This window comes from Culex pipiens, chromosome 2 (genome assembly GCF_016801865.2).
Source record: "Culex pipiens pallens isolate TS chromosome 2, TS_CPP_V2, whole genome shotgun sequence".
Taxonomy (NCBI): Eukaryota; Metazoa; Arthropoda; class Insecta; order Diptera; family Culicidae; genus Culex; species Culex pipiens.
Window position 1 is genome coordinate 44,043,373 of NC_068938.1, and position 21,301 is coordinate 44,064,673.

The window sequence follows — 21,301 nt, forward strand, 5'->3', positions numbered from 1 at the left end:
GTTCAATAAACCAAATTTTCAGTTTTTCGCTTTTTGGATGTTTTTGAAACCGCCTTGAGTCCTAGCTTGAGTCACGGGTATTGAAAAACACCCAAAAAGCAAAAACTGAAAATTTGGTTTATTGGACCAAAATAAAACTCCAGATTTTTGCTAGAATGTTGGAAGAATATCCAGTTCTGTAAGAACTCTGCTAGATTGTCGTGACTGGGTTGCACTTGAGATTCATGAAGACAAAATTAAATAATATTTTTTAATATTTTTTTAAAACTTCAGTAAAACAAAGATAAATTTGAATTCAAAAAGATTCAATTTAAAAAAAAACAATTTTCAAAAATCTAAATTTAAAAAATTCTTGAGTTAAACAAAAAAAAACCTCAGTTTCTTATGTTCAAAAGTTTTATATTTTTTTGTTAATTTCACGAATTTTTTAGGCTTGTTCAGATTTCAATTTAAGAATTTTAGAAATTCAGAATTTCATAAATTAAGAATTTTATTAATTAAGAATTTTAAAAATTAAGAATAAATTTTAGTAATTCAGAATTTGAGATTTTTTTAAAAGAATTTAAGAATTATAAAAATTTCAGAATTTTAAATAATACTAAAATTAAAAAAAAAATAGAGACAGGCATTCTAAAAAAAATCTAAAATTCAAAACTTCTAAAATTTTTATATTCTTATTTTATAATTTAAGAATTTGTATAATTTATTATTTTTTAATTTAGAATTTTAGAATTTTAGAATATTAGAATTTTAGAATTTAAGAATTTTAGAATTTTAGAATTTTAGAATTTTAGAATTTTAGAACTTTATTTAGTATCTAGAACAACAAGAGAAAAAAATGAAATCAGGCCTTTTGATTATCGGTACAGAGCGGATCCGTTAATTCGAATTTAGCTACTTCGAATATCCTCTAATTTGAAAGGCCACTAATTTGAACGTATTCGAAATAAAAAGCACTCAAGCGTCAAAACCAGTTGTCAACCTGATGTTGACGTTTCAACACCAATGTTCGACAATTTTCGAACACGTGGTTTCAAGCTTTTGACAACTGTCAGTCGCAAGTCAGCCGTTCCAATAAGCGAATTTGGATCCGCTCATTAGAATTCCATTCAAATAAGCGAATTCACTTTGTATTTCGAGATTTTGCATTTTGAGTTTCGGATTCATAAAGAAATCACAGAGTACTCTGTGAAGATATTCTGGATTTTCGATATTATTATCACACACAAACAGACGTGACTCTCCATACAAATTATTTTTGAAATCCATCGTCCTTAATCAACCCCACCAAATCACGGCGACGCCAGCGCTGCCTTGTGAGCTTATGCCGAAGCGCAGCCCAAACACACCAATACCAACCCATTACTGTCATGTGTCATATCAGTGTATGCGTGAGACAATCAAGCCTTAACGATTGTAAACATTAACAGCTGTTTCGAAATTATTTTGTTGTTGCTGATCATCAGTAACAAAATCAAAAATAAATAAATCAAGACCGACGGCCGAAAATGACGGTGGGTCGGTTCCACGGTCGGTTCCGTTTCCAATGGCAGAACCTCATGAGGCAAATCATGCGGCAGCACCTGCAGCGATGCAAGACAAACACACACGTCACGCTGCCCGAGTCGCCCTCGTGAGGTAGATTCGCCTCCGATTGATACACCCAAAGTCGTGCGTGTCGAAGAAGTGCCCGTAAATGTCCGTTTGCTCGTGTTTCCGCCGGAACACTACGTCCCGGACCGCTGGCTCTCGTCGTTCATGTGCATTCGGCCGGATTCGAACTCTCCACAGATGAAGCGACCTTCCGGCGGGTTGAACTGGAGGCACTCGAGGTGGAAGGCTGTTTTTTGTTTTCGTTTGCTATCTCACACGTGCTCACGCTCAACTTGAAAACAAAAAAACACGCATCACACACACTGAGAAAAGACGGGCGAGCTGCCACGATAGCAGCGCCATCAGCGCCGGGTGAGTGGATGCCGAAACAAAATTGAATTTGAAATAACCGTTTTTGGAGGACGATGGTTCGGCACTCGAGTGTCCCGTCTGTTTGTCTGTGTTATTATATTGTAAACTTTGCACCAAATTCTCCATCTTGCTAATAATATGTGCACTAGAGTGTAACAAAAATGACTTTTTGGCGGGCATTCAAGGGTTTGTTCCGGTGGGCATACTAAGCCCAAATCCAAAATATGAGCTTGATTGGACGTAACAGGAGCTGGCGCTCCGCCCTTCAATTTTAAATGGGATTTAACCCGTAAAAAAAGATTTTTTTCAAAAATGTCACTTTTTGAGGCATTTTGGCCACGAATGCGTTTACCAAAAACATCACTGGCGTGTAGGCCAGATCCTTGCGCATCTTTTGGTATATATAACATTGACATTTGGAGCACCCTGGAGCTCGGTACAGGCCTTCAAAGTTTGGCATTTTTTCGAAAAATCGGTCCCGGCAAAAAAGATATGCGTCGCGCCTCGCGACGCCCTAGACGCCATTTGATTTTGCCGGGGCCGATTAGTTGGTAAACGCATTCGTGGCTAAAATGCCTCAAAAAGTGACATTTTTGAAAAAATCTTTTTTTACGGGTTAAATCCCATTTAAAATTGAAGGGCGGAGCGCCAGCTCCTGTTACGTCCAATCAAGCTCATATTTTGGATTTGGGCTTAGTATGCTTACCGGAACAAACCCTTGAATGCCCACCAAAAAGTCATTTTTGTTACATCCTAATGTGCACACCAAATATTTGCACACTTCGAGCCAAACATTTCATTAGGGCACAAAAGCAAAAACCGTGATTCGAGAAAATCGCTTGCAAAAAATGGACAACTTGTTTCAATTCCTATTTAAAAAATATGCTTGATTGATGGTATTTTTACTAATGATTCGATAAAACACATCATTATCCTCAACTCTGCTTTACTGCTTCTTAATTTATGTTGATTTTCGCAATAAAACTCATAATTTTAAAAAATCTCGTTATTAGGCCCTTTTAGCTTTCCAACTGCTGTTCATAATGGGCCCTTTCTAAATGCAATTTCGAAGAGAACTAAAAGGGCACTAAAGCGCTGTCACCGGTTTGTTGTTTTGAATGATGTTTATGGGCCCTTTTGTTTAGTTAGAAATAATGAGGAATTCAGTGGAAATTTAGATAATTGGTGAAGTTTTGTGATTGAATGGTGTAGATAAGGTATGTTAAACATAAAAATTCTTCAAAAGTGTACTGAACAGCAGCCACGGGTCCGTGTACACTCAAACCCCGATGGTTTGACACCAACTGTTGTCAAACGAACGGGGTCACGTTTTAGTTTGACACCCCTTTTACACGGAGTTCACACACACTACTAAACGTTTGTTTTTATAGTGTGCGTGAGCGCCGTGTAAAAAGTGACAGTTCGTCACTTTTTAGTTTGACTTTGACCAACCAACGGGGTACAAACTAAAAAAGTGTCAAACGAAAAAGTGACCAACCACCGGGGGTTGAGTGTATTTCGATGAAGTTTTTTTCTGCAGAAATGCTTGGTGAAAAGTAAACCAAACTTTGCTTTGAAGTGAATTAGTGTTAAGACTGTATGAAAAGTTCACTTTATAACACAAAAAGTTCCACAACTACGAAAAACTAACGAAAAACAAAAGGGCACATTTGAACTTTTATTTTGGGTTTGGAGTGAAAATTGTTATGTGCCCTTTTGTGTTTTTGATTTTTTCAATGGTAAATTGTTTGCTATCAATCTGATTCTTGGAGGGCATGTAGAGAGTGTACTAATGAGTGGAATAGTGGAATAATCCCGAATGTTTACGTTTGATTTTGTGCCCTAATGAAATGTTTGGCTCGACTTGAAATCCTACCCCTTCTCCCCCCGCTCGCCTATAGTGGTGCGTGTCTCGACTGTGCTTTGATGCTTTTGAACACTTTAGAACAGTTTCAAACAGGGGAGTGTGCACGGGGTTGGGCACAAGGTTGATCCGTAGTGCATTGGATTTACTTCCGTAAATATTCCGTAAATATCGTAAATATAGGTAAATATTATTCACCTGCACGATATTCGGCACAACATTTTGTTCAGTGTGGATAATGACAGTTAAGAACTGTCACTTGTTTGTTTCCTTCGTTTACAAACTGTCACCGCCAAGGTCACCGCTCTAATATTTTTCGAGCTTGAGGTTTTTTTTTCACTTGCGGAACCGATCCTCGCAACAACATTCCCCGCAATCCACCAGCAATCTGTGCAAGAAGCCCAGTGCGGATCTGCGCTCCGACCCAGAAATTGCCGACAAGACCACCGACTTCCTCGGACTTTAGGTGAGTAATCCTCCGATCTTTTGCTTCATTTCTAATCGTTCTGCCTTCGCAGATTTCACCGGAGGTCGATCCGACGGTGCGGATTTGCGCCGGCTGTGCCGAACGCGTCAACGCACAGCACGCCTTCCGGACGCGATACCTGCACTACAACAGTTACGTCGAGAACGGGCTGGAGGACAAGGAAGACGAGGACGTGTGCCGGTTCTGCTTGAAAGCGGATGGCGGGGTGGCGTTGTCGAGTTGTTTCCGGGCGGCGGCGGGAGCGTGGCGGATGAGGTGCAAACGGTGCGGGATTGTTTAGGGGTTGAGATCAACAGCTGGGATAAGTTGACGAAGATTTGCGGAGATTGTGTGGGCGGTGTTGAAGAGTTGGCTGAATTTCGGGTAGATTTTTCGCCCACAGCCGTGCCGGTGAAGCTGGAGGACGTGACGGATTCGTCGGATTCGTACAGCATTGGCAGTGAGAATGGGGAAGGGGGTGAGGGTTTTGAGTCGGACAGTTCGACGGCGGATAACGGGGAGAAGCGTGAGGAAAAGCGGAAGGTCACGGCACGGTCGCTGCCGTGGATTGGAAGTGACCACGAGGTTACGAAGATTAAAAGTCTAAATGTTTGAACGAAGCGGAGGATGGAGTTCAAGCGAAGGTGAAGGCCAATAATGTGGATTTACAAAATCCTCCAGCAGAAGGATCCCGCGCGCATCTTTAAGGTGCTTCTGCACATGGTCAGACAAATGACAAATTCGGCAAATAAAAACCGTACGCCATGATTATTGTTTTTTTTCATCATATTTAACAATACAAAAAAATACAGCTGAAACCACAAATAAAAAGAAAATCGAAGTAACTCCAATGTTCGTCCTCATTAAACTCCAGGTGACCAAATTAGGTCAAATAAATTTAAAACATGCATATGAAACAGTTAGATGCGTCTGCAGCGTAATCGCGTGCAGGAAGTAATCGCTGGCGACTTTTCCTTGGCTAGTGCAAACGCGTCCCGGACGAGCTTGGCACTGTCTCCGATGAACATCTGCACCAGCTGCGGGCCGGCCAGCTTCAGGAAGGTCGACTTTATTTGCGTCACACAGGTATCAGCCGAAAGCGTGCAGCACTCCCTTCGGCGGATGAATTTCCAGGTTCTTGAACATGTCCTTGTGCGTCATCGGCAGCACAACGGCCTCAATTAGTTCCTGGATTTGCTTGTCCAACCCGCCAATGTCCGAGTAGTGCTCGGTGGGCCGTTCGTCCACCTCCATCGCCTTGACGCGCGCGTCATACTCGGCCGGAAGTGTCTCCAGGATGAGGTACGACGTACGAGTCCTTGTTCACTCTCATCGCCCGGCTTGAGCTTCTCCGGAACAACCAGGCCAATCACGAGCAAAAAGTACGTCTGTCGTGTCGTCTTGATGACGGGGCGCTTGCCCTTCCGCTGGTAGTCCAACACCACCACCGCACGGTCGTCTTCCGTCTCCTGCGGGTTCACGTCCAGCAGCTCGATCGGTTCCTACTGAACTTGGTATCCCGTCCCGATTACTCCTCGGAATTCAACATAGCGTGCCTTGCAATCCAAAAAATGTGGCCGGAGAACAGCAAAATTGAAGGGATTTTTTTTTTGTTTGTAAACAATCAGCAGTGCGCGCGTTTGCGATGACAGCTGTAAAAACACTGAAATAAAATTCATAGAGGAGTCGTGTATACACGTGAATATGGATGCACATACGGATCAACTTATGAAATAAATGCAATATATTTGGAGTGACCACCTCGTGGGAGTGTGCAAGGGGGTTGACACATCGAATATTTTTATTCGAATCATTCCGTTCATTCCAGAATTATTCCAGAATGATGGTGGAATGATTCCTTTTTCCAAAATTATTGTTAATTTAATTTTTGCGTGTAAGCGCTGATCTTCTGTCAAACTGCGAGAAAAAGTAAACATGCTTCTTAAATGAAATCAAAATTTAATTGTCCGCAGATGTTCGAGGCAAAATCCCGCCGGAATCTGCTCCAACTGACCGAGGTAGGCAGTTGGACCTTAACCGGACGGGGAAGATAGACAACCTCATGGGTGCTGCTCGGCTGCTAGCGGAAATGACCAAGAAGGGCTGCGTAGAAGGGAGCGGCGGAAAAGGCTTTTGATGCCGACGCCAAGACCAAGGAGACTGCGGTCGGCCCCAAGAAACCAACCCTGGTGCCACTTGGGAGTGTGTCTTAGATATTTTTTTTCTGCTGTAGTTTGAGGTGTGCACTTTTGTATAGAGCTTTCCACAAGTTGCACTATTGTCTAAAAATCGCTGCAATCTGCAATATCAAATACAACATTATTTAATTTCCATATCTCGACATCTCGATTTCAATCAAAACGTTGAAAAAAACGTTGAATTAAAAATATGCAATTACATTTTCAACCCTGCAGTAATCATCATCGTCTCACCCCTCGGCGCTTGTTTACCTCGTGCTCTCGCCATCGCGCCCCGAACTGTCAAACCAGCTCACGATCAACACACATGTTTTTCGTCGTTGACCCAGCAAGGAACGTTTCTTCGCTAATTTCGCGTTTAATCCGTAAATTTGTTCAAATTTAGTGTAAAAAAAGAGATTCCAACCCACGCCCACGATGTCCAGCTCGGAGAGTGAAGCGGAAAACCTGAGCGACATGGAGCAGGAAGACCGCGCGAACGCGTACACCGAGTCCGACGATGAAGTGTCCAAAAACGGCGACGACGACGATTCCGGCGCTGGGGCGGAGGAGGACTCGGAGAAGACGGTCAGCTGGGAGGAGATGGGTCTGATCGATACGCTGTGCGAGGCCTGCAAGGCGTTGAAGTGGAAGGCCCCTTCGAAGATTCAGCGCGAGGCGATTCCGTTGGCGTTGCAAGGAAAGGATGTGATTGGGTTGGCGGAGACCGGATCTGGGAAAACGGGTGCGTTTGCGCTACCGATTTTGCAGGCGCTGCTGGAGAACCCGCAGCGTTACTTTGCGGTTATTTTGACGCCGACGCGCGAGTTGGCGTACCAGATATCGGAGCAGTTTGAGGCACTTGGGGCGTCGATCGGAGTCAAGTGTTGCGTTATTGTGGGTGGGATGGACATGGTGTCGCAGGCGCTGCAGTTGGCGCGGAAGCCGCACATTATAATTGCGACGCCGGGCCGGTTGGTGGATCATTTGGAGAACACGAAGGGGTTTAACTTGAAGGCGGTTAAATATTTGGTAATGGACGAAGCTGATCGTATTTTGAATTTGGACTTTGAGGTTGAGCTGGACAAGATTTTGAAGGTTTTGCCGAGGGAGCGTCGGACGTTTTTGTTCAGTGCGACGATGACCAAGAAGGTGAAGAAGCTGGAACGAGCTTCGTTGAAGGACCCGGTTAAGGTTGAAGTGTCCAGCAAGTATCAAACGGTGGAGAAACTGCTTCAATATTACGTGTTTATTCCGGCAAAGTTTAAGGACGTGTACTTGGTGCACATTCTGAACGAGCTGGCTGGCAACAGCTTCATGATTTTCTGCAGCACCTGCAACAATACCGTCCGGACAGCTCTGATGTTGCGCGCCCTCGGGCTGGCTGCCGTCCCGCTGCACGGTCAAATGTCTCAGAACAAGCGTCTCGCTTCGCTGAACAAGTTCAAGGGGAAGGACCGCCAAATCCTCATCTCGACGGACGTCGCGTCCCGTGGGTTGGACATTCCGCACGTGGACGTGGTGCTGAACTTTGACATCCCAACGCACAGCAAGGATTACATCCATCGCGTGGGTCGAACGGCACGTGCTGGGAGGGCCGGCAAGGCGGTCACGTTCGTGACGCAGTACGACGTCGAGTTGTACCAACGGATCGAGCACCTGCTGGGGAAGAAGCTGCCGGAGTTCAAGTGCGAAGAGGACGAAGTTATGGCGCTGCAGGAACGGGTTGGCGAGGCCCAGCGGACGGCGCGGCTCGAGCTGAAGGACATCGAGGAGCGCAAGGGAATGAAGAGGAAGGGACGGGGCAAGGGCGGAGACTCGGACGATGACGATACGGAGCAGTTTAACGGGGCGAGGAAGCGGATTAAGAAGAACGGCGCTGGTGGTGGTGGTAAGGGGAAGGGCAAGTTTAAAAAGTAGAGGAATTATGGATTAATATAAACGAAAAGTTTGTTGCCAATAGTTTTTGATTGTTTTTAATTGCGTAGAACTGAAAGAACGACACAAAAACAACGATTTTTTTAACAATTACAGTGGATGTACTTTATTAAATGACTATAATATATACTCTGAAGTTGCACACATACTCTTTTTTCGGTGTATTCTCTCTAGCTCTTTATCTCTTTCTAGCTATGCTCAAAATACACAACACGTGATGCGTTGGCTAGTCTAAAATTTTGAAAATCGAATTACATCCAATGCATGGTCGGGGTTGGTCACATAAATTAACTAAACCTAAAACATGGAATTTCTTCGATTATACAAAATGGAAGGAAATATTTGCCTACACGATAGCTTTGTTCAAATGGGTAAATAAAAAAAATAAAGAGTCCATAAAACAAGACACGATCACGAAACGGCTAATTTACGTCATTTGGTTGCTGTTTTTGAACGCTGCTGCTACTGACTATGCTGCTCCAAGTCAAACAACTCAAACAGACCCTCGCCGGGTGCCAACGTAAACGCGTACGTGGCCACCCGCGGAGGTTCCAGCGAGACGAACGGATCGTCGTCCCGGGGTTCCTGCTCGGCCGCGCTAAACTTGCTGAGCTTGGTGAGATCCTTTTCCAGAAGCAGTTCGGCGTTGAGTTGCCGCTCCTGTTCGGCCGTTTCCGTCCGCGTGTCCAGTAGTCGGTCCGCGTTGGCGTCCAGCCTGGCTTGGATTGCACTTTTTTCGTCCCGCCTGCGGGTTTCCGTCGGATCGGATCGCCGATGTTTGCGCAGAACGTTCGCCCGTCGGATTGGTCGCGTGAAGCACGGTCCCAGCGGATCCCGCAGCAATCTGACGTCCAGCGAATCCGATGTCGACGTGACCGTCAGTTCCTTCCCATTTTCAACCACGTTCACGGTGGGTGGCTTCCGGACGGCCAGACTGACCGACCGAGTGCCGAACGCGTCCAGCAGATCTTCGCTGGTGACGTACGCAAAGGAAGCGAGGGTTTCGTCCGTGCGTGAGTTTTGCGCGCTCTGGTTGATGATCTTCAGCCGGCGGTCGATCAGCGCTTCGTACTCGAGAAGGCGGCTGCGCTCGTGCTTAAGAACGCGCGTGCGACGGGTGACGTCGCGGGGGTCGGGCGTGAGGGAGTCACCGCTGGAAAGAGTAAAATGACCAAGGTTGTAACGATAAAATTATCGAGGTTCGATAACGATAGCTCTAGATAGTCGGGAATCTATCGTTATCGTTATTTCGATAATTCTATCCACGATAATCTGATCGCCGATAATGGGCGATAACTCATTTTTAACACTTTCTAAAATCGATTAATTCAAACATATCATGTTAAATTTGTAATGCTTTTACTAAGATTATATTTTTTGAAAATCTAGTAACCCCCCAGACCCAATATCATCCCTGATGATGGTATTCAAAATTATTTTCCTAATTTGCAATCTTTTCCACAGTAACGAAACGAAGCGAACGTGGCGAAATTTTGTATGCTTTTTTTCACTTTATTAGAGTTTTTTTTTTAAATAATCAAATTTTCACAAAATACCGTTTATTTCCCAAAATACTCAAATTTTCAAAGTGTGCAGTATGAGTATCAAACGAAGCAAATTTTGTTTTTTTCACATTAATGGAGTTTTTTTTAAATACAAAAAAAAAAATCACAAAATACCGTATTTTTCGAAAGTATTCGTTTTCAAAATGTGCAAAACGGGTATCAAACGAAGCAAAATTTTGTATGCCTTTTCTCTTTATTCAAGCTTTTTTTTTTAAATTACTATTTTTTTCACAAAAGCATACACATTTTGAATGTATATATGAGGCATGCCAAAATTTCGCTTCGTTTGATACCCATATTGCAAATTATGAACATTTTAGTGTTTTCTAAAAAAAACGATATTTTATGAACAATTTTGAGTACATATTTATACTTTGAAACTTACTAAATTTTCAAAAAAATTATTCTTGGTATTGAAAATTTAACAAGATATGGTTGAATTAATCGATTTGAGAATGATTTTAAAAATGAGTTATCGCCCATTATCGGCGAAAAGGTTATCGCCGATAGAATTATCGAAATAACGTAACGATAACCATTATCGTTATCGTCAGACGATAATTTTATCGATTAACAACCTTGAAAATTACTATCTGATATTAACTCAGTGTGGCCACTCAAATCCCATTTTCAAAATATGCCTTAAACCAAAACCAAACCCAAAAACTTATATATTAATAACAAAAAAATACTTCAAAAAGCACTCATAATTTCGATTATGACCTTATCGATCAGAATTAAAAAAAAATTGTTAAAGCAGCGCATAAATTTTCAAGTTTTTCAGAAATACTTCGAAAAATCAGAGGGCAAAAATAATAATAATTGCGGAAAGTTAAAAATTAGTTTAGTCAACAATTTAGAAAAAAATATTTTCAGATATTTAACATTTTTTTTTTTTTTTTTGGGAGGGTGGTTCAGCCGCACATCGTTGATGTTGAAACCTCTAAACTGGGCCCTCGTCCTGTCACGTCCGTCAGTAGTCTTGTCGTACATTACAACTAGAATCAGATCTGCCAATGAATTAGTACACTTCGACCAAATAAACACTGACGCTGTATGGATCTGACTCTACACACAAAGAAAAAATACTCTGAATTTAAAAAGATCGTTCGTTGGATTAAAAGTTCGCGTTGGTGAATATTCGTAGAAAGTTCAAACTTTTTAATTTAAAAGTTGGAAAGTTTTTGATACTACCATGCATTTATGGAACAAAGTCGTTGTATCGGTAAAAGTGTTTTACTTTTAATTAGAAAAGAAACCTTTTATAGCAAGAATAAACATCATTTAATACTACAGTGATAATTTCAGAAAAATGAGCTTGATTCTAGGCTTGATTTTATATTTATTTTTAAAAGTTTTTAAAAGTTATTGTATTTAACGCTTCTGGCCAAAACCGAGTCCAATCTGTATCGATTCTTAGGCTACGCCATCGGTCACTTCCGAAGACCCCAAGCTGGACGGTTCCGGATGGACGTTTCGACGCGCGACAGCAAAGTAGAGAACATGATGGTCACGTTGCCGGCCTTCATCAGGACAGGTTTGGAGAAGTTGGCTGTAGATTCGGCAAGGGTGATCGACGTTTCCCGGTTTGAAAGTGAAGTGCCTGAACAGGGAGTTTCCGATTCTGGAAGCGCGTCCGGAACATTGGGTTGATGAGGCCCTCGGAACGGAATTCGATTTCGAGTACTTCATCCTCTCTCGAGAATGACACAGATTTTTTCGGCACGCTGTCAGGTTCATTCGGCTGGAGCTGCGCCGTCGCGAGATGAGCATTTGTGGGCGGTTATTTGCTAAAAGAGATGGAAGTAAGTGAAGTTGGCAAGCCACTGCACACATTCTCATTACTCACCGGTGTAGTAAACCGCCGGCACCGAGTGCAACATCCGCTCTGGCCACCTCCGATTATCCCGCTTCTCATCGTCCTCCTCTTTGTGGCTCCTTCTCCTCACCATGAAAATCACCTGTCTCGTACTTGTCCAAAAACCGGATGTTTACGATGTTTATCTTCTTCAACGCAATCTCGTTGTTCACGCAACTCTTCGGCAGCGCCATCTCCTCTATGATCTCGTTCCAGTTATCGCGGGAATTGACCTTCAACCACCAATCCCGGGCCACCACCACCGAATACAACCGGTGCGAATCCACATTCCTACCTCCCATCCTACAAAAACAAACAAAATCAATCACAAACCCCACAAAACACCCAAGCTTCCTTCTTACCCATTCCGGTCGTGCAACAGCTGCAGTTCCTGCAGGAAGTTCGCCTTGTCCTTTTTGAGCACTTGACCTCGTCCCGCACCCGCACCGCCCTCTTTCGAAGGCGTTCTGCTGCTGCTGTTTGGCTCACGAAGGTTTCCGCGTCGGCTTTGCTTTGCGTCCTACACTCAAAGTAAAAAGTATCCTTTTTTCAAGTTCACCCGTCGTCACCCTTTAAAAGGGTATCGAAAATGTACTGAATTTGACATACCCTTTCAAAAGGGTGACGCCGGGTGAACTTTAAAAAAGGATAGAAAGTATCCTTTTTGAGGATTGAAAGTACCCTTTTGAGGGATACTTCTGACTTTGAGTGTAGACTCACCAGCACCACCGCGGTGCACCGTACCATATGGAGCCAAGTCCAATTCAAAACATGGTTCCGAAATTTGTTCGCATCAGTATCACCACCTAGCGTGGATGCCTGAAGTTACTACACTGTTAACTTTGAATATTAGACAAGATAATGTTGTATAACACACGCTACAGGTCACGCGCACTAATCTGATTTTGAACAAGTGGCATAATTTTTGAATTGACCGTTGCTACTGGTTTATTTTTGTTTTCAACTTATTCCCTAGCGTAAACGAGTTGCATAAATTGTGTAAATATGTAAACAGTTTCCTTAAATAGGGTTGGCAGTAATTGATATGAAAAATTACGTATGTTTATAAATGGAGTACCCGCAGTCGAGCAGTTTTTGACAGTTCGCTCCATAAGGAATACATTGTAGAAAAAAGCAAAAACTGCTCGAATGGAAATGCTCCATTAAAATTTCTAAAATTCTTTGGAAGGGATAATGCGTGTTACAAGTTTTTCTTATCTTTCCTTAAAATAAGTGTTTCGGTGTCACTCAACAGATGGCCAGCTGGCCTGGCTTCAGCCCTAGCTTCAGCCCCAGTCAGACCCGGTGGCTTTTTTCGAGTCAAGATTTGTCTTATACGTCGGATGGGGAAGTGAACATTGGTTCAGACCTAATCTAGAACCTTAGCTTAGTCCAAGTGTAGGAGTCGTCCATTGGTCCTTCCTCGGTGGAGTCGCTGGTAGGCAGTTGTACTACCAATCCAAAGGTCATCAGTTCGAATCCTATCGAGACGAATGCATCAACCATCATACGGTAGATTAAGTAACGTTTTACCATTCGTTAACATGTTGAAGTAGTTATTGATATACTGGTTAAACATATTGACAAAAAATATGACCTAAATTTGTACACCTTTGTTTGACAGTTGACAGGCAAAAAAACAATCACTTTGGGGACAGGAAACTTTGCCGTTCTCAAGCAAACTTTTAAAATAATATCCGGCAATTTAGGGAAAGGTCGGTTTCTCTTGAGCAGTTCTCTAGGATTTCGGTCATTCGATTTTTTTTGTATTTTTTAATCCGACTGAAACTTTTTTGGTGCCTTTTTTGAAATTAAATATGTCTTTATTGAACTTTCTTATAATAATTACATTTCATTTACATTCTAAGTGGTATGGCTACATGCTCTTCATCTTTGTTATATTTTTCGTTTTCTTATTAACTGTTCACATTCATTTATTTACTTCAAATTGTTTTACATTTTTGCATTGAATCGAATACATTTGGGTAAAAAAGAAAAAAAAATCGCTTTAACAACTAATCCTAACTTAAAACTAAAAACTAACTTAATCCACCTATGTGGTTGGTGCCTTCCTCACTTTTTGTCAACATTTGGTGATATGATGAGTTTGGACACAAATTCCATCTATTTCACAATAAAACGTTACTTAATCCACCTTTAGGTGGTTGGTGCCTTCCTCACATTCATAAAGTCAAAATATCAACATTCCCTTAACATGTTTAACAAATCAACTTTATTACTTATTTCTTTTGATAGGGTTCGCAGACCTTCAATTTTTCTGGCTCATCGGCAAGGTCTGATAAAAAAAACTTATCCAACGATAGTTCGCATTTCATTTGAAAGGTCTTTTGATTATCTAACTAACGTTGGGTCGCATGATGGACCCGGACATCATTTTTACTGAAATATCTGAGATCCGGCCACCAAAAAGTGTATAAATAACAGTTAAGTGCTAATAACTTTTGATAGGGTTATCAGATCCTTGATGTTTTAGGCTCATTTGAAAGGTCTTTTGATTATCTAACTAACGACAGGTCGCATGATGGACCCGGACATCATTTTTACAGAAATATCTGAGATCCGGCCACCAAAAAGTGTATAAATAACAGTTAAGTGCTAATAACTTTTTATAGGGCTGTCAGATCCTTGATGTTTAAGGCTCATTTGAAAGGTCTTTTGATTATCTAACTAACGACAGGTCGCATGATGGACCCGGACATCATTTTTACAGAAATATCTGAGATCCGGCCACCAAAAAGTGTATAAATAACAGTTAAGTGCTAATAACTTTTGATAGGGTTATCAGATCCTTGATGTTTTAGGCTCATTTGAAAGGTCTTTCGATTATCTAACTAACGATGGGTCGCATGATGGACCCGGACATCATTTTCGTTGAAATATCTGAGATCCGGCCTCCAAAAAGTGTATAAATAGCACTTAAGTGCTAATAACTTTTGATAGGGTTGTCAGATCTTCAATGTTTTGGGCTCATTGGAATGGTCTTTTAAATACCTTTCTGAAAATGTATAACATGATAGGGTTTCTTGCAAAAACCACCCTTTTTACAATCTTCCGGACATACGCCAAAATCGTTTTTTTTAGCATAACTTTTGAAGTACTTTACTAAACTTCATAATTTTCAATAGGGACTCATGGGACCCCAAGACAAATCGAATAAGACCAAAACGGTCCAAATCGGTTAAGCCAGTGCTGAGATAATCGAGTGCATATTTTTTGGTGCACAGACCCACATCCCTACACACACACACACACACAGACATTTGCTCAGAATTTGATTCTGAGTCGATAGGTATACGTGAAGGTGGGTCTACAAGGTCGAATTAAGAAGTTCATTTTCCGAGTGATTTTATAGCCTTTCCTCAGTAAGGTGAGGAAGGCAAAAAGTAAATTCATTGAAATATTCAAAATCATTAGAACGAGTAAACTACGAACTGTATTTTAAGATAAATCCTCCAAGCGTTCTTACTTGTTCAGCACGAGTTTTGCAACCACGCAGTGTTGTTGTCATCTCGATGAAAATGTTCAGAAGTTCTTGTGGTGAAAACAGGTCACTACTGCCTTCATCCGTTGATGCTGGTTGGTTTTCCTTCGGTTGCTGACTGAAACCAGGAGGTGTTGTATTCTCTGCAACTTTTTGCCGCTGATTCAACGGCAATGGCTGCAGATTTGAAACCACTCGAACAGATCCCGCTCCAGGTGACGCCAAAGCAGGAAAATCCACGTCCGTGAAAGTTGGTGGTGTTTTGCGACGATTTGGTTGGTGCCTCGTCGTCGCTTGCTGCCGAATTTTTACAAACTCAGCTCGTTTTGGGCAGCTCCGATTCTTGGTAGAATGGTCGCCGCCGCAATTGTAGCATTTCGCTTCGATGTTCTCGTTGATTGTTTCGCAAGCTTGAGTTTTGTGCTCACCTCCGCAGGTTGCACAACGACTCTTGATGAAACAGTTCCTTCCACCATGTCCAAACTGCAAGCAATTCGAACATTGTGTCACGTCACGGTGCACTGGACGATAACGTTCCCAAGTCACGATAATGTTGAAAATTGCCCGAACTGCTTTCAGCTCAGACGGCGTTGTCGATCCTTTCTCGAGATGAACCAGGTACAGTTGATCACGATACTTGATGTCCTTGTTGTGTCTCGTCATCTTGAAGACTTCGATCACGTTCAACTTAAGAGTTTTGAGCTCTTCTTTCAGCACACTCACATCCATGTCGTACAGACCTCGGAGGACCTGTTTCATGGGGCGTTTACCTGGATCGTCATGGCTGTAGTATTCAATCTTTGTGTTGTTCAGGAAATCCCGAACGTAGTTGTAATCCTTTCTGGTAGGTAGCAGAATTTTGAGTCCATCAGCACACAAGCGAATGGAAGCTCGTAAAGCACCAGATTTGATAAACCCGGTCAGCCACTTTCGCACCGAATCCGATGACGATGTTTTCACAAAAATGGGCGGCAACTTTTCCCGTCGTTCAAATTCTTCCTTCTCGCTCACGTCCACAGGGAGGGTAGCGAACTGGTTTCCAGACGAATTTTGAGCGTCCTTGCTCAAACTGCCTGGCTTTGCAGGTAGCGCTTCGGCATTCTTTAGCTTCTTCAAATCTGGGGGGGCATTTTTGCACTTTTTAAGCACTTTTTTGGTTTGTGAGGGACGCACGTCTGACTCGCTTCTCTGCTGATCGCAGACTCTTTTTGGTGCCTTCGGTATGCACAAAGAAGGCATTTTGCATCATTAGTTTGTCCATATAATTTTCCATACAAATTTGGCAGCTGTCCATACAAAAATAATGTATGAAAATTCAAAAATCTGTATCTTTTGAAGGCATTTTTTGATCGATTTGGTGTCTTCGGCAAAATTGTAGGTATGGATACGGACTACACTGGAAAAAAAAGATACACGGTAAAAAAATTGATGATTTTTTATTTAACTTTTTATCACTAAAACTTGATTTGCATGAAAACACTTTTTTTTTTATATGTTTTAGAGGACATAAAATGCCAACTTTTCAGAAATTTCCAGGTTCGCAATTCGCAATTTTCAGTGTAAGAACGGGCCTTGACCGATCTTATGCACCAGGTTCCCGACGAACACGCACTGCCCTTACACCTACATCTCACCCTTGCTCTGAGTCAGTACGAGCAGCATGCTAGAACACGCTTTGAGTGTTCTTGCCAGGCACACCTTCTTTTCCGGTTACGCATTTTAACTCGGCCGGGGGTGGTACATTACGTAGGGTTTGATGTAAGTATAAGCGCCTAACCATTTATAGTGTGCCTATCAACAATGTCCAGCAAGAGGAATCCGTCCAACGGTGGACGGATTTCTCCTGCAAAACAATGCACAGAAAGCCATCCACTGGGGAACCATTTCTCTTGCCAACTTACAACTATTTTTGAACGCCCAACTGTTGTAAGCCAACATCACGTGCATGATGAAATTACATGCTATTTCCCTTTACATTCATAATAAAATAATGCTGCAAAAGTATTCAAGAAAAAACGAACCGACTTACAGTAGTTGTACTGTATACTGTTTACAAACATTATACGAGGCTTTTTTGACGTTATACCACTGTGGCGTACACGGTCAACAGCGAACGGGCAAAACAGGCAACAAATGGGAAATCAAAGTGAGACCAGGAAAAAAAATCGCTTTTGTTCGAGCTTGCCTCTATATGACCGTACCCACCAAAGTGTTTGTTTACATTTGGGACTTAGTCGTACACGGTTACACGAGAACGTCAAAATGAAAGAAATTCTACAGTCGTATTAAAAGTTAAGACTTTTAAATCAGTTAGTAAGGAGATTTTCAAAAACTTTACCAGTAATAGTTTTCATTTTTTAAACAAGAAAAAAACTTTCCCTCAAGCTAATTTTAGCAACTTTTTAAATCAAAAATAAGTTACTTTTGTCATTACGGCAATATTTTTTTGTGTGTAGAATAAATGCACAGTTGTGTGTTATTCATGAGTCCAACTTATTCAATTATTCATTTAAATCCAAATATTCATTTGCTAACTACTTTGGATTGAAAATCTAAATTTTAATCTAAAATCCTCTAAACTTAATGTTCAAAACTAAACGTTCCTTTAACTGTTGTAGTACTACTTCTATCAAAAAACAAATATACATAGAAATCGCGATTTGAAAAAGAAATGACCATTTACGTCAAAAGATCCGTAGTTCCTCGATTCGCAACAATGGTCAATACAACCATAATCCGAAAACCGTTAGTTCAACAGATCAACGAATTTTGTCCGATATCATTACATTATTGATTGATCGAGACTCTATGGACAATTTGACATAAAAGAATGCCTAGTAATCTACATCAATCAAATTTTATTGACAGCATTACTTTAACTTAACAATTGCAACTAAATTTATCATCAAATAGATTTGGAAAGCATACAGATTTATTTTAAATGCTAATGCTAAGCAACAAATCAATTGTACTAACCTAAAGTCCCACCTAAATTCCACATTGTGATAGTGAAAAAGTCACAGAAGCAGCGGTGTCTTGTGCAATTGTGATATTTTCACTATCGGAGAACTACCTAGTTCACGAAGACAGCTTATCGGTCAACGCTTAAGCCCTGGGGCTGCGACAAAGCGAGTTCTCGTAGCATGAAGTGGTGTCCATAGTGCTTATAAAAAAGAATGTATACCCAAATTTTAACTAATGCACTAGGATCAAATCATGCCCCTTGACTTTACAAGGCCCAGGGAGAAAAAAATATTTTCAGATATTTAACATTGTAACATAATGAAACAGAATTGGGTACTAAAGCCCTATTTCAATTTTTATGTACAACGTTAAAAAACACGATTAAAAACCATTTCTGATCACTTTTTTTCATTTTAATGCAAAAAATAATAATGAGAAGACAACATTTTTTCGTTGGATCAACTATGGTCCCCTTGGAACGAGCTGTCAAGTAGGAGTTTTTCTGTCAAGAAGGACCGCGAGGTTAATTTTTCAAAATTGATTTTAAAATCCATTTTTAATTCTTTTTGGTCGTACAAAGAATCATTGTACTCAGAAAAATAAGCTTTATCGCAGTGAACAATAATATCCGCAATCTAAGCCTCATTTTAGGACCCAATTATAACCTAAAAAAAAAACTTCATCAGGGAAGTCATAATCGTTGAAATTAAGCTCTATTTTTCGGGTTTTCAACAAAGTTGTTTTTGTTTAATGTTTTTGTTGCCTTTTTATTTATTAAACTCAGTCAAAAATAGATCAACTTTATTTGATTGCTATGAAAATCCGTGTCAAATACTTGCTACCGGCGCATCCCAAACACAGATGTGAACTACAAGTCTTTAAAATGCATTTTTAACCAAACAAAAAATTTTATTATTCTAAGCTGCTTTCGATATTTACTAAACCGTAAAGAACTACGTTCTTCAATGCAATTTCGATTCTGTTTACGACATAATTTCTTACTCTTTTTGTTTCGATATAGATGACAAAAAAAATGGAAGGGACCTTAATTTTATGTTCAGCGCTCAAAACAAATTGGTGGCAATTGAATTGAAAATTGTACAAAGCATTACAAAAAAACGCAGGTGTTTAACTATATTTTTCAAGAAAAATACCAGACATTCCTGACTCTTCCAGACTTTTTGACAAAATATCACTATTTTCCAACTTTTTTTTCTAGATTTTGTTGCGGATTTTGACGAATTTTCGTCTTTTTCCCGACTTGAGTGGCCACCCTGCATTTACTTAAGGATCAACCTGCTGAAAATTTTGGCTCGAGCCTCGAGTCGATTCGGCTCGATTCTCAGTGGGATTGGACAATGTTTCATAGAAATCTCACTTGCTTTTTCAAAAGGTCCTATATACAAAGAAAACCCATGGCTCATTGCTATTTTGAAAAATAATCTAGAAATCATTGCAATAACACAACTGTAATGATTTAACTACCTATTAAGTACTTTTTGATACTTTTTGCCTTTATATTTAAAAATAAAGCTTAAAATATCAAAAAAATATATAGCGATTTCCCAATAAACAGTTAAAAACATTAAACATTTATCATTTTCATTACCACTGATATTGCGCGCAATTTGCTTACACCTTCCCACAGTAGGCGCCATATTTGATAATTCAAATTGCACTCTGTGCGCGCCACCACACTATCACTGCGCCTACTGTGGCTAGCATCGCACACTCTCTCCTCGCGCAACAACAACAACGTCAACGAAAAAAAAACAAGGTGTTCGATACAGGTTCAGCTCCCTCCCAAATCTCCCTTATGTTGCTGCCTATCTGTTCCCAACATAAAAAAACCCCACCCTCTTTCGCCCTCACGCGCGGTCCCTCCCATGTTTCGAGTGTGGGAGGGACCCTCTAAAACTGGACACTTACCGCCACTTGACGCTGTTCTTGCCATGCTTCTCTATGAGGCCGATTCCTTCTAAAACGTTGGTTACATCGTAGATTCGCCGCTTCTGCCGGACCTCCAGCAGCTTGGTGGCCTGGCGGGTGTAGATTGGAAGAAAAATACGTAGCATTAGCGCAAAAACACAGAGATAAACAAGAGCGCGCGATTTCTTACAACGCCCAAGTTGAGAATTCCTTTCGAGGCCTTTTTCAGCAGATCCACCACGTTGACCGTCATCGTGGCCAGCGACTTGTCGAGTCGCTTAGACCCGCTTCCCGTGACCGGGTCCAGCTCATCGTCCGGCGCCACCGCGGTCTCGCGCCTCTTGCCGTTGTTGCTGTTTTTACTGCTGCTGGTGTTTTGCACTTCCATCGTTGTATTTTCCTTTTCTAACTGGCCGGCACCTCCAACCTGGCGCTGCTGACTGAATACACTACCCGTTGGCCACCGGAAGCCGGTACCATGTCCGGCCGCGGGCGGATTGATGGTCTACGGAGAGCTGGATGCGAGCGCGCGCGCGGGTTTTTGTTCCGCGACTCCGATAGGACTAGAGCGGAGCAAATTCCGCCATTAGAACTGCAGCCAGGCAGAGACACATGGTACGTTCGTTTGATGGATAGTTCCACACTGAGTGCCGCACTCAGAGCTGTCAAAGTGTTTCTTTGAAGAAACTCGCGCTAGTTCCGCACGAGTTTCGCCGCCATCTTGGAACTGAAACTCTAGTGCCGCACTCGATATTTTTTCAGTTTCATGCGAGTTTCATGCACACTGAAAAAGAATGTTCGTTTGAACCAAAACTGGCACCGACGAGTGTGGCACTCAGTGCCGCACTGGCTGTTCAAACGAACGTACCAACAGAGACAGCAGCAGCGAATCGGCGGAGAGAGCTGTCAAAAGTGCGCGTGTGTGTGTGTGGGTGCGCACTAGCCTGTCCCAAAATGAAAAAAAAAATGTATTTAAGCAAGAAACCCTTTTTTTACAAGTAAAAAATATTATTTATTTAAATATGTAAAATAAAATACATTCTCGCACCGTCTTATCCATCCAAAAAATTGTT

The 21,301-nt window shown here is 41.6% G+C and overlaps 3 protein-coding genes and 1 pseudogene across 3 annotated transcripts; 2 read left to right on the forward strand and 2 right to left on the reverse strand.

Annotated features, from left to right (window-relative positions):
• Positions 1-1,559: 1,559 nt before the first annotated feature.
• LOC120424359 (uncharacterized) lies at positions 1,560-5,063 on the forward strand. Its single transcript, XM_052706896.1, has 4 exons — positions 1,560-1,593; positions 1,670-1,807; positions 4,080-4,295; positions 4,348-5,063. The coding sequence occupies exons 1-4, from the start codon at positions 1,560-1,562 to the stop codon at positions 4,908-4,910; spliced, it is 951 nt and encodes a 316-aa protein (XP_052562856.1). The 3' UTR covers positions 4,911-5,063.
• A 93-nt stretch (positions 5,064-5,156) lies between these two features.
• On the reverse strand, positions 5,157-6,802 carry LOC120424358 (26S proteasome regulatory subunit 6A-B-like; annotated as a pseudogene).
• Positions 6,787-8,434, forward strand: LOC120424360 (probable ATP-dependent RNA helicase DDX47). The gene has a single exon (XM_039588455.2). The coding sequence runs from the start codon at positions 6,911-6,913 to the stop codon at positions 8,390-8,392; it is 1,482 nt and encodes a 493-aa protein (XP_039444389.1). The 5' UTR covers positions 6,787-6,910; the 3' UTR covers positions 8,393-8,434.
• Positions 8,435-8,870: 436 nt separating this feature from the next.
• Positions 8,871-21,087, reverse strand: LOC120424357 (transcription factor E2F5). The gene is made up of 3 exons (XM_039588454.2): positions 20,419-21,087; positions 20,229-20,338; positions 8,871-9,563 (listed from the first exon to the last, which is right to left on the reverse strand). Exons 1-3 carry the CDS (start codon positions 20,614-20,616, stop codon positions 8,873-8,875), a joined length of 999 nt encoding a protein of 332 aa, XP_039444388.1. The 5' UTR covers positions 20,617-21,087; the 3' UTR covers positions 8,871-8,872.
• Positions 21,088-21,301: the final 214 nt, after the last annotated feature.